General features: G+C 46.9%; 2 protein-coding genes across 2 annotated transcripts; one reads left to right on the top strand and one right to left on the bottom strand.

The window, feature by feature from the left end:
* Positions 1-1,745: 1,745 nt before the first annotated feature.
* LOC132586385 (myelin-associated glycoprotein-like) lies at positions 1,746-14,592 on the top strand. The gene is made up of 8 exons (XM_060258426.1): positions 1,746-1,895; positions 2,899-3,273; positions 4,782-5,075; positions 7,777-8,049; positions 8,781-9,071; positions 9,427-9,526; positions 12,644-12,827; positions 14,373-14,592. The coding sequence occupies exons 1-8, from the start codon at positions 1,853-1,855 to the stop codon at positions 14,517-14,519; spliced, it is 1,707 nt and encodes a 568-aa protein (XP_060114409.1). The 5' UTR covers positions 1,746-1,852; the 3' UTR covers positions 14,520-14,592.
* Positions 14,593-17,852: 3,260 nt separating this feature from the next.
* On the bottom strand, positions 17,853-23,045 carry HAMP (hepcidin antimicrobial peptide). The gene is made up of 3 exons (XM_060257958.1): positions 22,879-23,045; positions 20,158-20,235; positions 17,853-18,162 (listed from the first exon to the last, which is right to left on the bottom strand). The coding sequence occupies exons 1-3, from the start codon at positions 22,954-22,956 to the stop codon at positions 18,058-18,060; spliced, it is 261 nt and encodes an 86-aa protein (XP_060113941.1). The 5' UTR covers positions 22,957-23,045; the 3' UTR covers positions 17,853-18,057.
* Between the last annotated feature and the right edge of the window lie 318 nt (positions 23,046-23,363).

Below are 23,363 nucleotides of genomic sequence, written 5' to 3'. Positions count from 1 at the left end.
TTGCATATTAGGTCACCCACCCCTGATGTAGCCAATCCTCCAAGAGCTTACAAAAAAGAGCCTTGTAAGCTCTTGGAGAATTGGCTACATCAGGGGGTGTGGCCTAATATGCAAAGGAGCTCCTGCTAGAATTCCATCCCTGAAAAGCTCTATGGTACATCGATCTTGAACAGTGGAGAGCTGCTGTGTTAATCACTTATCACCCAGTAGACAAAAGAAGTAAAACAAAATTTGCAATTTCTTGGATCCCCGTCGGAAAGAAAAAAGAGAACCAAGTCATAGGAATATGCATCCAAATGAACTTGCAAACATGGTAAAATATAACATCTCCTGAGATTACTGTACAAAAGACACTACATAAGGATATGTGCTGTCTGAATCAGTTTCTTTGCTCTAAGTTGGCAGCAGGATCTTAAGGAGAGAGAAAGATCTAATATCTGCTACTTGAGGTTTTTTGAATGAGTGATGTCCAAGGCTGGACCTGGAAAAGTTGAAATGCAGAAAACGAGGTCTGTCACAGCCATAGCATCAGGGCTTTTTTTGTAGCAGGAACTTCTTTGCATATTAGGCCACACACCCCTGATGTAGCCAGTCCTCTTGGAGGTTACAGTAGGCCCTATAAGGTCTTGGAGGACTGGCTACATCAGGGGTGTGTGGTCTCGTTCGTTCATTTGATTTTAATATAGTCAATGACCAGCACAAATCAGAAAAAAATTTACAAAGCTAAAAAACTAAGCTAAAATACTTACAAAATATTCAAATACCACATAAGATAGTAGGAAATAGAGTAGATAAAATAGCAATTAACATTTGGCTTCAGAACAGAATATATCTTTGCGAACTTTAGATGCAATTGAAAAGAACCTTGCACAAGGCCCTGTAATCTGTGGTTTCACTCCCACTGAAAACTTTCTAGTGACCTCAAAATTAGAAAGACTGGAATGGCCCTGAAATCTACTTATTAAGGGACTAATTAACCTTGCCTGTATCTCCTGGTAAAATTGGCATGAGAGGAGAACATGTTCAATAGTTTCGATGACCTCTGCTCCAGAAGGGCAGACCCACTCATTCTTAGGTATCTTTCTATATCTCCCCTCTAAAACTGCAGAGTGTGGCCTAATGTGCAAAGGAGTTTCTGCTAAAAAAAAAAAAAGAAGTCCCGCACAGCATGGACTTTGGATTGTTCGTGTCTTGAAATGTCTATATTGGCGAGAGCCAGTTTGGTGTAGTGGTTAAGTGCGCGGACTCTTATCTGGGAGCACCGGGTTTGAGTATCCACTCCTCCACTTGCAGCTGCTGGAATGTCCTTGGGTCAGCCATAGCTATCGCAGGAGTTGTCCTTGAAAGGACAGCTGCTGTGAGAGCCCTCTCAGCCCCACCCACCTCACAGGGTGTTTGTTGTGGGGGGGGGAGAAGATATTGGAGATATGTAAGCCACTCTGAGTCTCTGAAGGGCGAGGTATAAATCTGCAGCCTTCTTCTTCTAATACTACTTCTGCTATTTCAAGGTGTCAGCTGACCCAAAGCACACCTGTTCTGGCCTCCTTTTGCCTTCAACAGTAATTTGGTCTTCAGAAAACAGCTGGTGAAAATCACTTCCCCTGCTGATCGCTGCAGAACAAAAGCGGTTAAAGGTGTGGAACCCTTCCGCATTTCAGGAAGGCCATCATTCACACTTGAAAACTGCTAGGGATACACACTTTAATCCATTTCTTTAGGTTTTTTCTTTTTTGTCTAACCAGTTTTCTCAGGTGGTGCATGACTGAGCCAAGAGGCAGAAGCCGAGAAGGAAAAACCTGTCCCCTGACCCTGGTTGTCTCTCGGGGCAGAAATCCAAGAGGGACTTTGCAACATGCAACTCTCCAGAAACTATATCCCATCAGGATTTCTCCTAGGTATGTTCCTCACCACTCGTAGGTTTGGAGGTTTGGAACCTGATCGATCACTTTGGGAGACTAGTGGCCCACTTAGGGTCGTTAAGAAAAAAATTATTCTTTCCTCCTACAAGACAACAATCTGTTCCTTTCCCCTGCCTACCTTTTTAGGAATTTTGAGTCTATTTCTAACTAATTCCATTTTGCTCAAAGAGAGGAGGGGCAGGAAGGGAGGATCTGCAGAATTTCGCTTTTTTAAATGCTCAGAGGCAGGCAATGTCTCCCCCAGCCTTCCTATCCTCCCATTAGAGCACCACCCTGTGGTGTGTGATATAAAACAACTGCAAGGGCTGAAGTTACAAAGGAGTGTGCTGATTACAAAGATGCATCAAAGAGTTTCCCTCCCACTGTCCTGGATAGATCTTCAGATCTCAGAAGCTAAGCAGGGACTATTCTGACAAATACTTGGATGGGAGACCTAGACCTTCTTGGAATACCAGAGCTGAGAGGCAGGGTCAGGCTTTATTTAGCCACCTCTCTGAATATCTTCCATGCCCCCAGTAGGGGTCAGTCACCAAAGGTCGCCATGACTTCCAGGTGCAGATACATATACAAGCATGCACACACTCTCTCTCTCTCTCACACACACACACGGCTTTTTTAATAGCAGGAACTTTTTTGCATATTAGGCTGCACCCCCCTGATGTAGCCAGTCCTCCTGGAGCTTACTGTACTAAGGGCCTTGTAAGTTCTTAGAGGATTGGCTACATCGGGGCAGGGGGGAAGTGGCCTAATATGAAAAGGAGTACCTGCTACAAAAAAAACTCTGCACATGCACATAAAAATACCCCCCCCCAAAAAAGAGAATATCCTTTTTTTAAATGAGGAAAGAAAAGAACAAGAAGAATCAACGGAAGTATATTTAAAAGTGTTTTTTTTAGAGGGTGGGGGGAAGATTCCTGTCCCCATTACAATTAGGTCCTGCAATTTAGCTCACGTTTAAAACACAAGTCCCTTTCTCCAGTTTTGTTTTACAGCCCGGTCTCTGTGGCCTGGAGTTCCACCCTGCCCAACTCCATCCAAGCTCTGAAAGGCTCCTGCGTGGTCATTCCGTGCTCTTTCACCTTCCCGGGCCCCCGCGCTTCCTGGGGAGGCAAATTCAGCGTGGCTTGGTACCAGTACCGGACGCGAGGTTACCCTGAAATCTTCAACAGCAAGAACCCCCGCACTGTCCTTCCGGAGTATCAAGGGCGGACGGAGGTGGTGGGGGACCTCGAGATGGGCAACTGCTCCCTCCTTCTCAGAGACGTGCGCCAGGCAGACGTCTACTATGTGTGGATCAATCCAGACTCTGTCAGCCACCGGTTCTATGATGTCACTGTCCGAGTGGAAGTAACAGGTGAGCTGTACTCTTCAATCGTCTGCTTCTGGACCTTCTCTAAAGACAGCAGTGGCTTTTCAGAGCCAGATAAAGGAGATCTTACGTGTATGCACAACGTGTGCTATGGCGGGTGGGCAGCGATGTTGGTCTGAAGCAACAGAACAAAGTTTCAGTCAGTCATATTTATTACAGTCATTAGACCATCCATGTACAGAAGAAGAAAAATACAAAACAAAAGTTAAAAATTAAAAGTTGAAAAGTATGCATGTGGAGAGCCAGTTTGGTGTAGTGGTTAAGTGTGCGTACTCTTATCTGGGAGAACCGGGTTTGATTCCCCACTCCTCCACTTGCACCTGCTGGAATGGCCTTGGGTCAGCCATAGCCCTGGCAGAGGTTGTCCTTGAAAGGGCAGCTGCTGTGAGAGCCCTCTCCAGCCCCACCCACCTCACAGGGTGTCTGTTGTGGGGGAGGAAGGTAAAGGAGATTGTGAGCCGCTCTGAGACTCTTCGGAGTGGAGGGCGGGATAGAAATCCAATATCGTCATCATCGTCGTCCTTCTCCTTCTCCTTCTCCTTCTTCTATACAAGCAGAGAGGAGAGGTATGAAATATACCAATTATTCAAGTCCAGAATTCAAACCTGGTTAATGTGCATCTTCCACAGCCTCATAATCAACACACAAAATCTGGCAACTTGATAGGTGATTTTAGGGTTTATGTCAGATAGGAGGTAGCCTAGCCTGGCTTTACTCGTGAGGCCAGGGATCTTGTCCAACAAGCGAGTAATAATCTCTGACTGTGGCACATTATAAAACGTGCAACTGAAAAACATGTGCTCCGGAGACTCCATCTCCTTTAAAGAACAAAGTTTGAGCCCGGTAGCACCTTTAAGACCAACGAAGTTTTATTCAAGGTGTGAGCTTTCATGTGCAAGCACACTTCCTCAGATACATTGAAGTGGAAGTTAAGAGTTCATATATAGGTAGATGCCTCTACATAGGCAAACAGCAAATTAGCATACAAATTAATAAAGATGCTTTAACATGTGCAAAGGCCAAACAGTGGTAACAAGCTAAGTAAATTGACAGCCAGTTTGGTGTTGTGATTAGGAGTGCAGACTCTAATCTGGGAGAAGTGGGTTTGATTCCCCACTCCTCTGCACGCAGCTGCTGGGTGACCTTGGGTCATTCACAATTCTCACAGAGCTGTTCTCTCAAGAGGAAGGGAAGGAGATTGTAAGCTGCTCTAAGACTCCAAGTGAAGGGTGGGGTATAAATCCAATTTTCTCCTCCTCCTCCTCCTCTTCAAGTCACCATTTGTTTGGATTGCATACACACACAAAAGCTCATACCTTTGAAGAAAATTTTGTTGGTCTTAAAGGTGCCACTGGAGTCTAACTCTGTTTAATGTGATGCACCAGTGAGACTCCCTTGCATGACAGGCCAAAATCCAACAGGATGGCTTTCCTCTTAATGCAGTTTCTGCACAGAGGCTCCTCACTACTTACCTCCCCTTCTCTCCTTTTCAGATGTTCCCAGCCAGCTTGAGATGAGCGATCCGGGGTTATTGACCGAAGGTGATCAGACTTTGCTGACTTGCTCGGCTCTACACACCTGTCCCTTGAACCCGCCAAACTTCACCTGGAACCTCATGGGAGGGAAGGCTGTGACTGTCCAAGAACGTCTGGCGGGGGGAGTCTGGCGGACAGAGTCGCAGCTTAGCTATGTCCCCTCCCACAAGGACAATGGCAAATATCTCCAGTGCACGGCCACCTTCCCCACCGAACAACAGTCGCGCAATGGTATCACCCTGCAGGTCAAATGTGAGTAATTTGTGGGAGAGGGGGAGGAGTGCAAGGGACAATAATTTGAACCTCAATCAGCAAAAGCCATTTTTTAAACTTCCAGTCACCGTGAGGACTAGATGCTTGCTGAGCTCCATTTTGTCTAGCACATGAAGTGTCAATGAAGAAGAAATCTAGCGCTAGCAGATCTGATTTCAGTTACGGACTATCTCTCTGGGAACACTGCTGGCCCTGTGTTTGGGCTGATGTTCTGGGATTACTACAGCACCAACTCAGGGGCTCTAGTAACTTCCTGTTTAACATTCTGCAGCGATTTACTGGTTCCAACTGAGAGATGCTCTGATCTGTTTCAAAGGTCCACACTTCCTTTCCTGCCTCTTTGGATTCCAGTGGCTTGACTAAAAGAATTACTGAGGTGATATGGAAGGATAATTCCTGATGCCACTCAAGGTCAGCAAACAAATGCATATTAATATTACTATCCCCATTATCAGGGGTGGAATTCTAGCAGGAGCTCATTTGCATATTAGGTCACACACCCCTGGATGTAGCCAATCCTCCAAGAGCTTACAAGGCTCTTCTTACAGGGCCTACTGGTACCTCCAGGAGGATTGGCTACATCCGGGGCGGGGGGTGGCCTAATACGTAAAGGAGCTCCTGCTAGAATTTCCTGCCCATTATCTAGAGCAGTTTGTGTAGGGTTACCACTCCCCCCCCTGCTGTCAGAGGTGAAAATGCAGCAAGGGTCACTTCTGTATCCTAAAAGGCTGTAACAGATGACTCCACCTGTCATATAGTTGCTGCAAATGCAGGTTTACCATCAATAAATGAGGGGCCAATCCTATAGCTATACTTCAATTTAACCGCATGGGAGGCCCTTGCCCTTTCTCAAACATTAGGTGATCCCACTAGAAAGAGGACTGCCCGGGGCTTTTTTCGGGCCCAGAACTAGGGGTTCTGCCACTCCATGCAGACCCCTGCACCATGCCCCCCTCCCAACAAGCTCCCTTAACAAAGTTTATTTTGTGACATCATCGTGCAGGGCAGCAAGTGTGGGGCGGAGAGCAGTGGGTGGTGCACAAGAGTGCTGCCTGCCGCACCACCAATTTCTCCCTGCACTATGCTCTTCGGGTTAAAAATCATGCTCTTTGGAGGCTTCTAAGGAAAACTTTGAAGAGCACAGCAGCCGAGCAGCACCTTCCCAGGAAGGGGAAGGGGCAAGGGGAGTAAGGTGGCGCCTGCTGGTGCACCCAGGAGGGTAGTGCCCTAAGCAGCTGCCTCCCCCACCTACTCCCTTGCATAGTGGACCACACACTCCTGATGTAGCCAATCCTTCTGGAGTTTACAGTAGGCCCTGTACTAAGAGCCCTGTAAGCTCTTGGAGGATTGGCTACATCAGCAGTGTGTGGCCTAATATGCTAAAAAAAAAAAAAAGCCCTGAGCCTGTTGATTCTAGGAATCACAGCCAAGGAAAAACTAATCTCCACTTTGGGATCAGGAAGCAATTTTCTCCAGACCTTTTTGGCAAGGAATCCTTGAGGGGCTTGGGTTTTGGGGTTTTTTTTGCCATTTTCTGGTCATGGAACAGTAACTTGGGGCGTGTGTGTGGCAAGGTATTTATGGATTGTCTGCATTGTGCAGGAGGTTGGACTAGATGACCCTGGAGGTCTCTTCCAACTCTACAGTTCTAGGATATGAAGACAAAAGCCCAAAGTTATAATTGGCCCCTTATCCCTTGATACTCAGATATACTGGCTTGGATTCAGACATATTTGCCCCGTGGCTCAGAGTGGTCAGCTGCAGTACTGCAGTCCAAGCTCTGCCGGCTCAAGGTTGACTCAGCCTTCCATCCTTCTAAGGTTGGTAAAATGAATATCCAACTTGCTGGGGGGAAAGTGTAGATGACTGGGGAAGGCAATGGCAAACCACCTCATAAAAAGTCTGTCAAGAAAATGTCTTGATGTGACATCACCCCATGGGTCAGTAACAGCCTGGTCCTTGCACAGGGGAGACTACCTTTACCTCTATGGCATCTATCCTTTTCGTGCTTTGGTCCAGCTACTATGGAGCTTTTCCCCCATTGCTAATCTCTCCTTCTCTGCAGCTAGCACTTTGGGGTGTGCAAAATTAATGGTTTCAAGGAACCCTTGTCTGCACAGAAGTGCCAGGAGAAGAAGTGGCATTGCAACAGAGAAAAACCTCTGCAGTGGCTGATGAAAAGCACAAGGGGGATGATGTCATAAGATTCAAGCCACTGTGTCTGACTTGGAGCTGTGTGCATAAGGCTGATACAACTGAGCAGGGCCTCTTTTTTTGGTAGAAAAAGCCCAGCAGGGACTCATTTGCATATTAGGCCACACCCCCTGATGCCAAGCCAGCTGGAACGACATTCCTATGCGTTCTGGATTTTAAAAATCTGCAACTGAGCCATTCCTTTGTTCTTAAACTACCAGGAGACTTGTGAAATCTCATTGGCTTTTAGCGCTGAAGCTTTATAATCTTGTGACTCCTGGTGCTGAACGTTTACAATCTGGCTATTCCTGGTGCTGAACTTTATGATACATGGCAGAGAATACTCAAATTTTGCAGTAACCATCAGCAATGAAAAGAACAAGTGGGGGTGCAGGGGCTGTATGATAGGTGAGGCATAGGGCTCCTCAGGCTGAGTGTGCGCAAGAACAGCCCGTGGGGTGGACCCCAACCCGATTGTTTCTTCCAGATTCCCCAAAGGATGCGGTCATCTCTGTGGTGGGGAACTCGACCTTGAAGGAAGGAGACAGCGTCACCCTGCGATGTAGCAGCCACAGTAACCCCCCTGCCCTCAGTTACCGCTGGTTTTTTGGGCCACGCAAGGCACCGCTCCGGGGAGCAGGCACTGGGCAGGAGGCAAAGCTGACAGACATCAAGAGGGATTCCGGGCCATATTACTGCGTTGCGGAGAATGACGTTGGGATGGGAGAGGACTCACCCCCTGCCTACCTCAATGTGCAGTGTAAGATGGCGACCGTATTTCCTCCTTTCATTATTACTAGATTTAGGACAACGTTTACATATCCTCATAGGAGGGGTGTCAACTTTTTGAACATAGTTTTTAGTCGCTTACATTAGCAAATGAGGAAGGGAGACCTGCCGCAAGTGCCTTGGAGGAATGGCAAGGTAGGGTTGCCAGGTCTGGGTTGGAAAATCCCTAGAGACTTTGGGGGTGGATCTGAGAGAGGGGAGGAGCCTCAGCATGGTCCAATGCCATAGAGTCCACCCTTCAAAGCAGCCATTTCTCCAGGGGAGCTGATCTCTGTCAACAGGAGATCAGTTGTAAAAGAGGGAGCCCCCCTTCCCCCCAGCACCCAATTTCTTACCTCAGGGGCCCCTCCACCCAAAATTTTCTGACTACGGGCCGGCAGAGCCACAAAATGGTTGCCGCAAAATGGTTGCCACAGGAGGTGGTGCCAGCCACAAAATGGCTGTCATAGCTTACCTGCAGTCACTCAGTGTAAACCCTTGTGCAGTGGGGGGCAGGTGCTGCCAAAGCAATGTTTTTAAGCATCCTCAAAGCCAACCAAATCCCCAGTAGCCAATCAGAAGCCTTGATGGGCAGAAACAACACTGGGACATGCCCACTTTCCAAGAATATCAAGGAAAGTGTTGGAGGGCACCAGGGTGGGTTTGGAGTGGGGTTGGGGGTCTTTGGGCTCAGGATCATGGCAGCAAATGCCCTCTTTGCAGACAAACCAGTCATCCTGCCAGAAGGGAACTGCACCATGTCCAGGACTGGAGAGACTGTCACATGCTATTGCTTGGCAGAAGGAAACCCAGCGCCGGGCATTGAGTGGCACCTGCCAAACCAGACCATTCCTGAGGACTTCAACAGCTCGGAGCTGCAGGCCGCCTCAGCTTCAATGGGGCACACCATTGTTGGCGTGCTGAGGGGCCCTGCATCCAGCCTGGCCAACGTGTCCTGCTTGGTTACCAACCTTCACGGGCCCAGCCGGGTCACCTTGCCCACCTACCAAGCAGGTAAGGCCAGAGGCAGGTGGGAGAGAATGTCTGAGAACAGAGACTTTTAAAAATATATATATATGCCATTTGTAGTCCGCCATCTTCCTCAAGTAAAGTCGCCAACTTTTTTTACCAGGCTCTGCTCCTGTGCCTTTAACAGCTGCTTTAGCTGAGGAAGCAGCAACTTAAGTAACTTGTCAGACCACGGAAATAAGCTTCTTTTAACTGGTAATTTATGCCCAACTATTCTCAAAGGCACAGGAACACACCAGATCATTTCCAGGTCAGTTGGCAACAACGTTAGCCTGAGTTGTTTGCCTTTTAAAGCGAATGTGACACACCTTTCCCTTCTTACACTCTCTCTCTTTTGCAGGACGCTCTACCCTGCTGTTCATGGCATGCGGGGGTGCTGCTGGAGGCCTCCTCCTCTGTACCCTGCTGGGGATTGTGATCTTCAAAGTGGTAAAAAACAGGTGAGAAAGTCACTGCTGAGCAAGCCTACATCAAGCCTAGTCCTCACTAGAGGCTGTTCATTTGTTTGTTACCTGTAAAACAGGTAAGCGCAGGCTAAGCTGCAAAGCAGGAAACTCTGGGTTCAAATTTGATTGCTCTAGGCTCAAATTTCATTGCTCTGGGCTCAAATTTCATTCACACTTAGCCTTAGGCAAGCCGCTTTTTCTTTTTTTTTGTAATAAACAATTTTATTAGTAACATATGGTAGCAAAACTATATCTACAACTTATAAAAACTTAAAGTAAAAGAAAAAACTTTCTACCCCATATCTTACTTTTCCCCCACCCCTCCCCCTGTTACTTGACCCTTGCAAGTGTTATTTACTTAAAGGAAACAAATATTAAAGGTACATTTAACTATTAAAGAAAAAACAACAACCAACAGTTATATTCTTATTTTAAAAACCTTAATCATTATCAAAGATTGTCCAATGTCCTTTTATTTTCCACTCTTTTTCTACGTATCTTCTGAATTTCTTCCACTCCAACTTAAAAAGTTCCAAATCATAGTCTCTTAATTTTCTTGTTAATTTGTCCATTTCACTCCATGACATAACTTTTGTAATCCAATCCCGTTTCTCTGGTATTTTTTCTTGCTTCCACAGCTGCGCATACAATGTCCTAGCAGCTGAGAGCAAGTACCATATTAAAGTTCTGTCTTCTTTTGGAAATTTTTCCATTTGTAATCCCAGCAGAAAAGTCTCTGCCACTTTATTGAATTCTTATCCCAAAATCTTAGAAATCTCTTGCTGAATCATTTGCCAAAACATTTTAGCCCTTTCACAAGTCCACCACATATGGTAGAAAGAACCTTCGTGCTTTTTACATTTCCAACACCTATCTGGCATCTTGTTGTTCATCTTTGCTAATTTTTTTGGAGTCATATACCATCTATACATCTATCTATACATGATGTATAGATGTGTATAGGCAAGCCACTTTTTCTCATCCTTGCTCCCTCCTGACATAATATGGGAATAAAACCCCACTTTCCAGGATGACTGCAGCCTGTAAATCAGGGGTGGCCAAACTTGCTTATCATCAGAGCCACAAGGAACAAATGCCAGATGTTTGGGAGCCAGAAGACAAGAATGGTCAGATGTTTGAGAGCTGCAAAATGGGAAAGAAGGAAGGCAAAGAGATGGGGAGGCGGAAAGAAAGCAACTTTAACTTTAAATGCATTCTCCAATGCACTTAAATCACTTGGAGAGGTGATTTGAAGAGAGAAATGTGTTTCCCAAGCTGGCCAACGGGATGGTGGGGGCTTTGAGAGCCACACAGTATGTGCGAAAGAGCCTCATGTAGCTGCCAAGCCACAGTTTGGCTACCCCGCTGTAAATAATCCAGAAATGATATCACCACATCGCAGATGTTAAGGAGGGGGTTGACACTCTAGTTTTTGAGCTAAAGTCTATGGTTTGTAGCTGATTTTACCATAGAGTTTTACCCCAAAAGTAGAGCATTGCCACGTGATGTCACATTGCCTTTTGGATCAGATTGGGGTGGGATTTCCCTCCCCCCCTCAGCCAGATGGCCGGTGGCAGAGAAGACCCCTACAAAAGTGAGGGTTCTCCCACCCCCGGCTGGGGTCTAGGGCCATACAGCCCACTCTCCAAAACAGCCACATCCTTGAGGATGGCTGATCTCTGTCATCTGGTGATAACTTGTAATTCTGGGAGATCTCTAGGTCTCACCAGGAGGATGGTAACCCTATCAGCAGACATCATCTTTGGCCCTGTTCACACAGCGGGTTGAGTCCGTGTTAAACTGACCCGGTTCTGTTCCGAATATCTTTGTTCCGGATATTATCGATCAGACTGCCATACTGCCATTTGAATCACTCCGTGGTGAAACCGTCTTCTGCTGTCCACACGATGGCACCATGCAGTTTTTTCCTCTACTTTTATGTACATTATGCACATGCGTATTATGTGCATATGCACGCATGTGCATAGGTTAAAACATTATGTGGTTATGCAGTTACGTGCATATCGCTAAGTAGTAAAAAAAAAAATGGCGACCGTAAACCAGATGTCTGAGGCTCCTTTTGCTCCAGGACAGCCTTCAGACATCCGGAAGTTGGTCAAGATCTATCCAGACGGGGAAACTATGAGGTGAAACCGGAGAACTCAAAAAACACCGCAAAGGAGCAGGTAACAAAATACTCCGGTTCCGAGAAGGATGGGGGGGGGGAGCGCTACTACGAGTTAATACCAGGAGGCAGATGTTGCTGTCTGATCAGCCACTTTTAATCCAGTATGAAACAGCAGTGACAACTGATTACACTGTGTGTCTGAACAGCCCCTTTGTATCTTTAAGCAGCACCGATTAGGATTGCCAATCGCCAGGTAGGGGCGGGATTCCCTGGTTTGGAGGCCTTCCTCCCACTTCAAGGTTATCAGAAATGTCCACTGTGCACTCCATTATACTCCAATATACTCCATTTCTTCTGCTTCAGGGTTATCAGAAAGTGGGGAGAGGGGTTGAATGTGCACTGGGCACTCCATTATACCCTATGGAGACTGGTCCTCATAGGCGATAATGGAGAATCCATCCATGGGCATCTGAAGCTCTGGAAAAGGCTCTTTTTTGAGGTAGAGACACCAATTTTTTAGAATAGCATCTGATTCATCTCCTCAACGCCCCCACCCCCAAGTTTCAAAAAGATTGGACCAGGGGTCCAATTCTATGAGCCCCAAAAGATGATCCCCCCATCCTTCATTATTTCCAGTGAAGGTATTTAAAAGAAATGTGGTCTCTTTAAATGCGATGGCCAGAACTCCCTTCGGCCTTAGTCTCCATGGTAGCACTTTTGTGGTTATCCACATCTTCACGGCAGCCATTTTGTGTGGCATCTCAAAATTCCAAGAGTGCCCATAGGATCAACAAGGTTGGGGACCCTGAGTATTAGATCATAATTCATTTCCATGCCCTGAAAAACTTATGCCACAGATTCCTACAGATCAATGTCCTTGTTAATAGGCCCTGGAGCAGGCCAGTGTGAGTTCTGATGTTGTTTTTGATGACTTGGTGAATGACTGTAGACCTCATTACTCTTTCTGTGTGTTTGTTGCGCAGGAAAGAGAAAGGGAAAGATCAGGAGGAGGAAGAAGATGAGGAAGACCCAACACTGTATGTCAATGATGGAAATGAGGAGGAAAAGGTGTCTCTTAAAGAAGAAAAACCATCCAAATCGGAGAAAGAGGAAAAATTCAACATGTACAGCAAGGACAAGACAGAAGGGAGCCCAGCTGCTTATAATGTAGGCAGTCCTTGAACAGTGCAGTGTAATGATTAGAGCCAGGGCTTTTTTTGAGCAGGAACACACAGGAATACAGTTCTGGCTGGCTTGGTATCAGGGTGTGCGGCCTGATATGCAGATGAGTTCATGCTGGGCTTTTTCTACCCAAAAAACCCTGGTTGGAGCCCTGGACTTTGACTGGGGAGCTCTGGGTTAAATCTCTACTCTGAAGCTCACTGGATAATCTCTGGCTGGCTATTCTCTCTCAAAGGGGGTGGAATACTTATAAACTTATATATGGGGTGGAGAAAGAGCATATAAAGAATGTCTTCTCCTGCTTCCATGAAACTAGAACTTGGGGGTTCCCAATGAAGTTGATGGTCAATAGACTGAAGATAGAGAAAAGGAAATGCTTCATTCAACAAGTGATGAAATTGTGGGACCTACAGACAGAGAACACAGGGATGACTATGGGTGTGGATGGCTATAAAATGTAGCCTTCCCTCACACAGAGCAATTTAGCAGCATCACAATAGGCCAAACACAGAGCAGTTTCCCAGCTCCATGACAGACCAAGCACTTTACGTAATAGAGCAGAGGTTCCCTCCCAACGTGATGTTGGTGCGCCCCATGATACCTGCTGAGCCTTTTCTGGTGCCTGTCAAGTGTTTTTAGAAAGTGGGTGGGACTTTAGCCCAGCAAGGCTTCTGATTGGCCACTGGAGATTTGATTGACTGGGTGAGATTTTTTAAAAAAAATGTGACTTTGGCAACCAAGATTCCATCACAGTGCAAGGATTTTCATTGTATGACCAAAGGTAAGGTGGGGCAATCATTTTATAAGTGGCTCCACCTCGTTTAACAGCCATTCCATGGCAGCCATTTTGTGGCTCTATCCACGATGCAGTATTCAAATTCCACTGGTGCCCACAGGGTCAGGTTGGGGACCCCTGAGTTAGAGGGTCTGATTTGGTAGAAGCAGGGCTTTTTTTTTAAGAACAAGCCCAACAGGAACTCATTTGCATATTAGGCCACACACCCCTAACATCACTGGTCATGACATTACCCATACAGTAGGTTACTTTCTGCATGTTGAAACAGAACAGTACAGTGCCATCAGCTGCATTTCATGGATGTGTGTTCTCACACACCCCAATGAGAGTCCTTGTTTCACACACACCCCAAACACAGCCAGAGAGAGAGAGCCACATGCAGAGGAGTGGGCAGAGGCAGGCCCAGCTTCTCCCAGGAAGGAAAGCTTGTGGATGGCTGTGTCTCTCACTCCCTTTGCAAGCCCGTTGGAAGCTGGAGGTGGCAGAGAGGACAGAGCATGCAGTCTGGGAGCCCGTGGCTGCCTAGTGCCTTCCCTCTGCCAGAGATCTTTTTATGAGCTGGAGCCCTGGCCAAGCCAGTAGGAACTGCGTTCCTGTGCATCCCTGCTCAAAAAAAGCCCTGGGTAGAAGGAAGCTTCAGATGCATTTTATTGATTTATTCTTTTACAGCATTTCTTAGTCTGTCTTTCTCAAAGCTATTTCTCAGACATAACCCCTTCTTGTTCCTCACTTAGGAAACCTCCACTGAAGACTACGAGACAATGGAAAGCAAAAACGAAGATTATGAGAATGTACCGTCGTTGGGCCCTCTGGGGAATTTAGGGGACCTGAGCAACTGGCAGCCCGCTTCGGGGACTGACCAGATCTATTCCAACGTCTGATCCGAGACGTCCCTACTTTTCTTTTTAACAAGCGCTTACAGAACTAGAAACATTAGTAGCTAAGCAACTGGTGGGAAAGGTGGGGAACCATGTGGCGGTCGGTAGTTAAGGACACCTATACAAACAACATTGCACAGTTGCCAAATGGTTAAGCTTTTGTGAGTCAATGCTCAGACCTGACCAAGCAAGCGTTGGCTCACGTCCGCTTACACCCTGGAAAATTCTGTTGGTCTTTAAGGTGCTACGGGACACAAATGTGTTGTTCTACTGCTTCAGACTAACAGAGCTATCCACCTGCGACTATCCACGGGGTAAAAGTTACCTTCCAGAAGGTATGATTTGCGTTATCCCTTGGAACTCCCTGCTGCAGGAAATGTTAACTTTACTTCCTGTTCTGTTGGGGGTATATTAGGAAGCCAGAGTAGCCTAGAAGCTAAGCAGGATCAGCCATGGTTAGTGTTTGGATGGGAGACCACCAAGAAAGATCTGGGGTTGCTGTGAAGAGGAAGGCAATGGTAACCCACCTCCACTCATTTCTTGCCTTGAAAGCCCTATGGTCCTGGGGGTCACCATGAATCAGTTGTATTATTGTAGAGCTAGAACCCTGGATTCTGAAACACAATGGAAATATTTATGGTTCTACCTCCTTGGGGCTTCCTTCCAGAGTTAGGGTTGTCAGCCTCCAGGTGGCAGCTGGAGATCTCCTGGGGTTACGATGGATCCTCGGCCAATGGAGATCAGTTCTACCAGAGAAAATGGCTGCTTTGGAAGGTGGTTTATATGGCGTTATACCCATTGAAGTCCCCTCTCCTCCCCAAACCCTGTCCTCCTCAGGCTTCACCCTCACACACCAAATTTCCAGGTATTTCCCAGCCCGGAGCTGAGTGGCCCTAAGGCTCCCTTAGTGTGAGGGAATACATTAATGCTGGTAATTTTCCAGACTCTTAGAGTTGCCAAGTCCAATTCAAGAAATATCTGGGGACTTTGGGGTTGGAGCCAGGAGACTTTGCGGGGTGGAATCAGAAGCAAGGTTGTGACAAGCATAACTGAACTCCAAAGAGGATCTGGCCATCACATTAAAGGGACCATGCTCCTTTTAAATGCCTTTCCTCCATTGGAAACAATGAAGGATAGGGGCACCTTCTTTTGGGGCTCATAGAATTGGATCCTCTGGTTCAACCTTTTTGAAACTTGGAGGGTATTTTGAGGAGAGGCACTGGGTGCTATGCTGCAAATTTGGTACCTCTATCTGGAAAAAAAAAGAACAGGCCACCCCAAAGAGCCCCAGATACCCACAGATCAATTCTTCATTATACCCTATGGGAATTGGCCTCCATAGGGAATAATGGAGTGCCCAGCAGATATTTCCCTCACCCCACCCTCACTTTCTGATAACCCTGAAGCAAGGGGAGGGCCTACAAACCGAGGGATCCCCTGCCCCCACCTGGGGACTGGCAACCCTATAGCATCTGCTAGGGTTGCCAACCTCCTGGTGGTGGCTGGAGATCTCGCTATTTTACTACTGATCTCCAGGCGACAGAGATCAGTTCACCAGAGAAAAATGGCCACATTAGCATATGGCCTCTATAGCATTGAAGTCCCTCCCCAAACCTTGCCCACCTCAGGCTCCACCCCCTCAATCTCCAGGTATATCCCAACCCGGAACTGGCAACCTTACTGTCTACTGAACGGAGGTGAGCTATTTAATCCCCTTTCTCCTCCTAAGACGGAGCTCTTTCCTGCTGTGCTGAGCCTGTTGTATCGGTGGATTTGACTGTCAGCCTTGCAGAATATACGTCTCTATTTTTGTACTTTCAGGACGTCCTGTTGCTTTTATTACTGTGATTAATCTGGAGTTGGAGACAAGGGAGGCGGGAGGATAACGCTGGAGCCTCTCTGTGAGTGATCACAACATACCAAAGTCTTTGGAGAGACGGTTACCATCTTCTAGCATTTTAGTGGCTGTACATTCATACTGCCTCGGTTTGTTCGACATAATCCTACCTTTTATTTATTTATACCTTGCTTTTCTCTCCAGTGGGGACCCGAAGCAGCTTAGAAATCGTTTCTCCCCTCCTCTGTTTTCTAACAACCACCCTGTGAGGTAGGCTAGGCTGAGACCACATGACTGACCCAAGATCACTCAGCAAGCTTCCAGGTTATACTGGGGATTTGAACTCAGGTCCTTCCAGGATCCTAGTCTGACACTTTAACCACTATGCCACACTCGCTCACCCTGGAAGCTTACTAAGTGACTTTAGGTCAGTCACATATTCTCAGCTTATCCAGCCTCACAGGGTCGCTGTTAGACAATGCAGGTAGGGTTGCCAGCCTCCAGGTGGTGGCTGTTGATCTCCCAATATAACAAATGTTCGGCTCACCTGGAGAATGGAAGGTTGTCTGTATGGCATTATACCCCATTGAAACCCCTCCCTTCTCTAAGCCCCATCCTCCTCAGGCTTCACCCCCTAAACCTCCAGATATTTCCCAACCAGGAGCTGGAAACTCTAAATGGAGGAGAGGAGAACAACGTAAGCCACTTTGGGAGAAGAGTAGGATATAAACAATATATATATATATATATTGGGGAGGGACGGTGGTTCAGTGGTAGAGCATCTGCTTGGTAAGCAGAAGGACCCAGGTTCAATCCCTGGCATCTCCAAAAAGGGTCCAGGCAAGTAGGCGTGAAAATCCTCAGCTTGAGATCCTGGAGAGCCGCTGCCAGTCTGAGAAGACAATACTGACTTTGATGGACCAAGGGTCTGATTCAGTATAAGGCAGTTTCATATATATATATATATATATATATATATATATATATATATATATATATATATTTCTCAACGGAAGCTGTGTTCAGATAGCCAGCTCAAGGTTGACTCCCATCCTTCCGAAGTTGGTAGAATTAAAAGTCTGCTGTGAAAACATCGCGACGTCACCCCAGAGTTGGAAACGACCGGTACCTGCACAGTGGCCTACCTTTACCTTTACTTTTATACACAGGGAGGGGGGGTTGTTAAAAAACCCCCAGCAAGAACTTATTTGCATATTAGGTCACACTCCTTGACATCACCATTCTTTCACACAGCGCTTTTTTGTAGAAAAAGCCCAGCAGGAACTCATTTGTATATTAGACCACACACCCCAACACCAAGCCAGCAAGAACTGCGTTCCTGTACGTTCCTGCTCAAAAAAGCCTTCTGTGTGTGTATACACACACACAAACATATATAAAATAGCCCACTATACACACACAGTGGGCTCCTTTATTTATGTTTGTGTATATAAAAATCTCACTCACAGATGCTGCTGACTGGAAACTCAAGAGCAAAATTCATGAGGTAAAAATGTTTTTAATTCCAAGTAACAAAATAAGAAGATACAAAGTGAAATACCGAAGAAATAAATAAGGAGGCATGGAGGGAAGAGGGGAGCAGCTTCTGAGCAAAGTGGGGAGTCTGGGGTATGTGTGCGTGTGGAGCTGGAACAGGGAGCTGTCCCACAATGCCACAGTCCTGCATTGAAGTCTTCGGTCTCTCTACGTTCGGCAGCAGAAACCGCATTTCTTGTTGCTGCAGCAGTTGCAGCAGTAGGTGCAGAGCGGGAAGTGGCTGTTGAAGCGCTTGGACCTCCGCAGCAAGGCCTGTCATGGAAAGAGGAAAGCTTTGAACTCGGAGCCTGTTTAGCCCAGATAAAGAGGTTACAACCAGTGTTCCCTGTAAGCTGAGTTAGTGTGAGCTAGCTCAGTTTTTTTTAGCCTCTGGCTCACACGGTTTTGTTTTAACTCAGGAAGGATGGCCCCAGAGCAAACTCATTTATGCAGCAGCCAAATCATTCACTCACAGCTTTAATCCCGGTAGGTCATGAAGTAGAATTTTTGCTCATGAGACTCCACAGCTTAGAGGGAGCATTGGTTACAACCAAACCCAAACACACAGAATAACATTAGGAAAACAGCAGGATGTACAATGTAATGAAATCACGAACAGTCACTACTTTTGCCTCAGAAAAAGTGGCTAGCATTTTCTGGCCCATTGGGATGCCAGCCTCCAGGTAGGACCTGGGGATCCCCTGGAATTACAGCTCATCTCCAGACTGCAGAGATCAGATCCCCTGGAGAAAAGGGATGCTTTGGAGAGTGGACTCTAGGGTGGGTGTTGCCCCCCACTGAGGTCCCTGTCCTCCTAGGGATGCCCGCCTCCTAATAGGACCTCGGGATCCCCCAAAATTGCAGCTCATCTCCAGACTGCAGAGGTCAGATCCCCTGGAGAAAATGGATGCTTTGGAGGGTGGACTCTGGTATTATACTCCATTGAGGTTCCTGACCTTCGCAGGTTCCAGTCTCAAATCTCTAGGAATCTCCCAGCCTTGAGCTGGCAACCAGTGTTTCCTCTAAGTGGAGTTAGTGTGAGCTGGCTCACAGATTTTTAGCCTCCAGTTCACACATTTTTGTCTAAGCTCAGGAAGGATGAGTGGCGCAGAGTGTTAAAGCTGCTCTGCTCACGACCAGAGTTCAATCCCTGGCGGAAGCTGGGTTGAAAGTCAGGTAGCCGGCTCGAGGTTGACTCAGCCTTCCATCCTTCCGAGGTCAGTAAAATGAGTACTCAGCTTGCTGGGGGGGGGGGGGGGGGAGAAGTGTAGATGACTGGGGAAGGGAATGACAAACCACCCCATAAAAAGTCTGCCGTGAAAACGTTGTGAAAGTGTTGTGAAACGTCACCCCAGAGTCGGAAATGACTGGTGCTTCCACAGGGGACATTTCCTTTCCAGGAAGGATGACCCCGGAGCACAATAATTTATGCTGTAGCTCACAGCTTTAATACCAGTAGCTCACACAGTAGAATTTTTGCTTACAAGACTCTGCAGCTTAGAGGGAACATTGCTGGCAACTCTACCCCCCATCCCCCACTGGCGGCTGGTGGGCAGGGCTTGGGCACAAAGTGCGGGGAAAGCATGAAGACAGGGATATCATGCTCATGCCTTGGTTTTTTGTTTCCTTTGGAAAATCCATTGAGCCTTGCTTGGTCTGCCTGTTGGAAGGGGCAAGCCTTAGCTGTCAAAAGGAAGGGGGTACTTCATGGAGAATGGGGTAGTCTCAGTCATTCAAGCAGCACTATAAACCAGGTAGTACATGAAACCTGCTAAGAACTAATTGATGCTACATACATCTATGTATCCGTATTCCATCTTGGGTCAGGAAAAACTGAACTGACCTAATGGGTTATTCTCTAGATTGAGTTGCCACTTTTTGTTTTCAAAACTCTTTGTTTCTTAGAGCCTCTAAACATGTGCAGAGGGTCCAGACGGTGTTTCTTTGAAGGACTGACAGGCAGGAGAAGGTACGCCCATACTCTCCCTTGCAGTTTTAGTACCATCAAGCACACAAAATGTAGGAGAATTCCTTTCCTCCAGACTGGAAACTGAATAAACAGAGATGCTTCCAGTATCTATTAAGAGCACACGAAAGCTTATGTTCTAAATAAAAATTGGTTGGTCTTAAAGGTGCCACTTGACTCCTGCTTTGTTCAACTGCTTCAGACCAACACGGCTGCCCGCTTGGATCTATTTCTTTCAGTACCACATCGCCCCCTTGCTTCCACAGTGGAGTATTTCAAGCCAGGCCCAGGATCGGTCTTACCTGCAAGCTGGAAGTCTCAGCTATGCCATCTTCTGCGTTGTGTGTTTCCAAGCTCACAAGGTCTTTGTGGATTTGTGACTGCAAATGGAAAGAAATACAGAGAACTGTTTTAGCTCTTCTGTTTTTGGCAAAGGGAAATCTTGCAAAGTTTTTTTTTTTTTTTAGGGGAGGGGGAGAGAATACATTTCACTAAACCAGACAGCAATGCGATGAAGACAGTTAAGCTATAGCAGGGGTGGCCAAACTTGCTTAACATAAGAGCCACATGGAGTAAATGTCAGGTGTTTGAGAGCCGCAAGACACAAACATCACATTTTTAAAAGCCGGAAGGAAGGAAGGAAGGAAGGAAGGAAGGAAGGAAGGAAGGAAGGAAGGAAGGAAGGAAGGAAGGAAGGAAGGAAGGAAGGAAATAGATGGGGGAGGAAGGAGAGGTGGAAAGAAAGCAACTTTAAATGCATTCTCCAAGCTGCTGGCTATCTTGGCTGGGGGCGTTTTCGCACTGACCTTAATCAGCAGCGACGCCCCTCTTCACCGCGCAGGATTGGCGCGGATTTCGCACTAATTGCCGTGGAGCACCCGGAAGAGCCGGAAAGTCCCGCGGCTTTTGCGGCGCAAATGGAAACGCCCTTGGAGAAGTGATTTAAAGAGACAAATGCCTTCTCCAGGCCAGCTGATGGGGTGTGATGGGGGCTTCAAGAGCAACACAATATGTGTGAAAGTGCCACATGTGGCTCCCGAGCCACAGTTTGGCCACCCGTGAGCTATAGGCTAGTCTGTATCCACAAGGGTTTTAATCAGGGTCACTTAGCAAGTAAAAGTCAACCAATAAATAGCCCATGCCCGAGACCACACAGGTGTTTTATGTAAATTAATTTGGAACGATTGCCAGTCTGGGGTTCCTCATTCACAGTAACTAAAACTGATTACAATCCCCATGTCATTTACATGCCCCGAAAAAAATCCACTATTTTTAGGATTGCCAGGTCTGTGTTGGAAAACACTGGGAGACTTTGAGGGGTGGAGCCAGGAGAGGGCGGGGTTTGGGGAGGGGAGGGGCCTCAGCAGGGTACAATGCCATAGAGTCCCCCTTCAAAGCAGCCATTTTCTCCAGGAGAGCTGATCTCTGACAGCTGGAGATAGTTGGAAAAGCGGAAAATCTCCAGGCTCCACCTGGAGGCTGGCAAGCATAACTATTTTCCCCTCACCCAGGTAATACTGACATGAATAATAATAAAGTCAATGAGTTACGCCTTGTGATGTTGACCGCCATGCTCACAGATGAAGGGTAGTTAATCTGTGTGAAGTAGGGTGATCAAAATACAGGACAATGGGGAAGACAGGAAAAAAGGTACCCGAAATTTGCATATATTAATTTAAACCTAGTCACTGTAGTTTAAATACAGCACTCTGCAGTATCAGCTCCATGGACTATTCAGGTGCTAACTGGGGTTGCCACATCTGGGTTCAGAAATACCTGGGAATTTAAGGGTAAACCCAGGGAGGGGGGAGGAGGAGGAGATTGGATTTATACCCCACCCTTCACTCAGAGCAGTTTACAATCTCCTTCCCTTCCTGTCCCCTGTGAGGCAGGTGGGGCTGACAGAGCTCTGAGAGAACTGTTCTTGAGAGAACAGGTCTGAGAGAACTTGTGACTGATCCAAGGTCACCCAGCAGCTGCATGTGAAAGAGGAGTGGGGAATCAAACCCAGTTATCCCACATCACCAAACTGGTTTCCAAAACACTACGCCAATCTGGGAGATTGGGGTTTCAGGAGAGGAGGGACCTTGGTGGGGTACAATGCTATGCCGTCCACCTTCCAAAGCAATCATTTTATCCGGGAGAAATGGAATTAATGTGTTTTTTTATTAAAAGATAGATGATAAACAAGTGATTCGTGTAATCTAGAAATCAGTTGTCATGCCAAGAGATCTCCAGGCCCCACCTGGAGGTTGGCAACCCAAGTGCTAACTGTGAGCTGGGGGAAATGTGCAAGATCCATATTCTCCCTTCCAAGGGTTCATCATCTTTAATTCTCCAGTTAGCTTGAGCTATCCTTCTTCCAACAGCAGGGAGCTCCAAGAGCCCCAGGGCAACTTAGAAAGTGAGGGTCCAAAGTGGCTTTGGCTGATTTGACTGGACAGAAGCAGAAATAAAGGCCTGTCTTCTGGAGAAATCAGAGGACTTCTCAACTTCCTAGCTTAGGGTTGCCAGGTCCAATTCAAGGAATATCTGGGGACATTGGGGATGGAGCCAGGAGACTTTGGGGGTGGAGCCGGGAGCAAGGTTGTGACAAGCACAATTGAACTTCAAAGGGAGTTCTGGCCATCACGTTTAAAGGGGCTGCACACCCTTTAAATGCCTTCCCCCCCATTAGAAATAATGAAGGACAGGGGCACCTTCTTTGGGGGCTCATAGAATTGGACACCCTGGTCCAATCCTTTTGAAACTTGGAGGGTGTTTTGAGGAGAGACATTGGATGCTATGCTGAAAATTTAGTGCCCTGTCCTCAAAAAGCATCCCCTTTGAGCCCTCGGTACCTGTGAATCAATTCTCCATTATACCCTATGGGAATCCATCTCCATAGGGAATAATGAAGTGCCCAGCAGACATTTCCCTCCCCCCCCGCCCCAGCTTTCTGATGACCCTGAAGCCTCCAAACTGGGGGTCTCCTGCCCCCACCTGGGCATTGGAAGCCCTAGTAACTCCTAATTTCTTCTCACCTTTACTGTGAAGGCCCAGAGGCTTCGGGTAGTCACAGTGAGAAGAACGAAGATCAGGCAGACAAGGTGCAGCTTCATGGTCCTCTTTGTAGCCGGTGTTCACTTGGTTTTTACGTCCCGTTTGGGGCTTATTCCAGTCTCGATTTTGCTCCGGAGAGATTCTGTGATGCTCAAGCGAACAAGAGGCCTACCTTTATCGGCCAGAGAGCTCCTCCCTATGTTGGAACCAGCCAATCCACTGTGGTCCAAGAAAGAACACGTTTGGGAAAGATAACCCTTGAACAAACAGGTCAATAAGCTGTTGGCGTTTGTAGGACTCATATTCTTCAAACATACACAGAAAAACGGGCCAGATTTCCCAATGGGTGTAAATTCAGGTTCCTTAGTCAGGCTTTTACATCACATTGCTGAATGCCGTATATGAGAAATTAGTGGATAGAACTGGACGTCTGGCAACAGGAGTAGTACACACCAGGACATTCTTT

The sequence above is a fragment of the Heteronotia binoei genome, chromosome 17, assembly GCF_032191835.1.
Source record: "Heteronotia binoei isolate CCM8104 ecotype False Entrance Well chromosome 17, APGP_CSIRO_Hbin_v1, whole genome shotgun sequence".
Classification (NCBI taxonomy): Eukaryota; Metazoa; Chordata; class Lepidosauria; order Squamata; family Gekkonidae; genus Heteronotia; species Heteronotia binoei.
Note: the sequence above shows the minus strand (reverse complement) of the source record. Positions and strands in the feature narration are given on the sequence as shown.

Excerpts from the sequence above, each read along its gene's own strand:
- LOC132586385 (XM_060258426.1), top strand. The coding sequence starts at position 1,853 with ATGCAACTCTCCAGAAACTATATCCCATCAGGATTTCTCCTAG. Across the intron at positions 3,274-4,781 it reads TGTCCGAGTGGAAGTAACAG|ATGTTCCCAGCCAGCTTGAG; the intron begins GTGAGCTGTACT and ends TCTCCTTTTCAG. Across the intron at positions 9,527-12,643 it reads TTCAAAGTGGTAAAAAACAG|GAAAGAGAAAGGGAAAGATC; the intron begins GTGAGAAAGTCA and ends TTTGTTGCGCAG.
- HAMP (XM_060257958.1), bottom strand. The coding sequence starts at position 22,956 with ATGAAGCTGCACCTTGTCTGCCTGATCTTCGTTCTTCTCACTGTGACT. Across the intron at positions 20,236-22,878 it reads TCTGGGCCTTCACAGTAAAG|TCACAAATCCACAAAGACCT; the intron begins GTGAGAAGAAAT and ends TTCCATTTGCAG. Across the intron at positions 18,163-20,157 it reads CTGAGACTTCCAGCTTGCAG|GCCTTGCTGCGGAGGTCCAA; the intron begins GTAAGACCGATC and ends TTTCCATGACAG.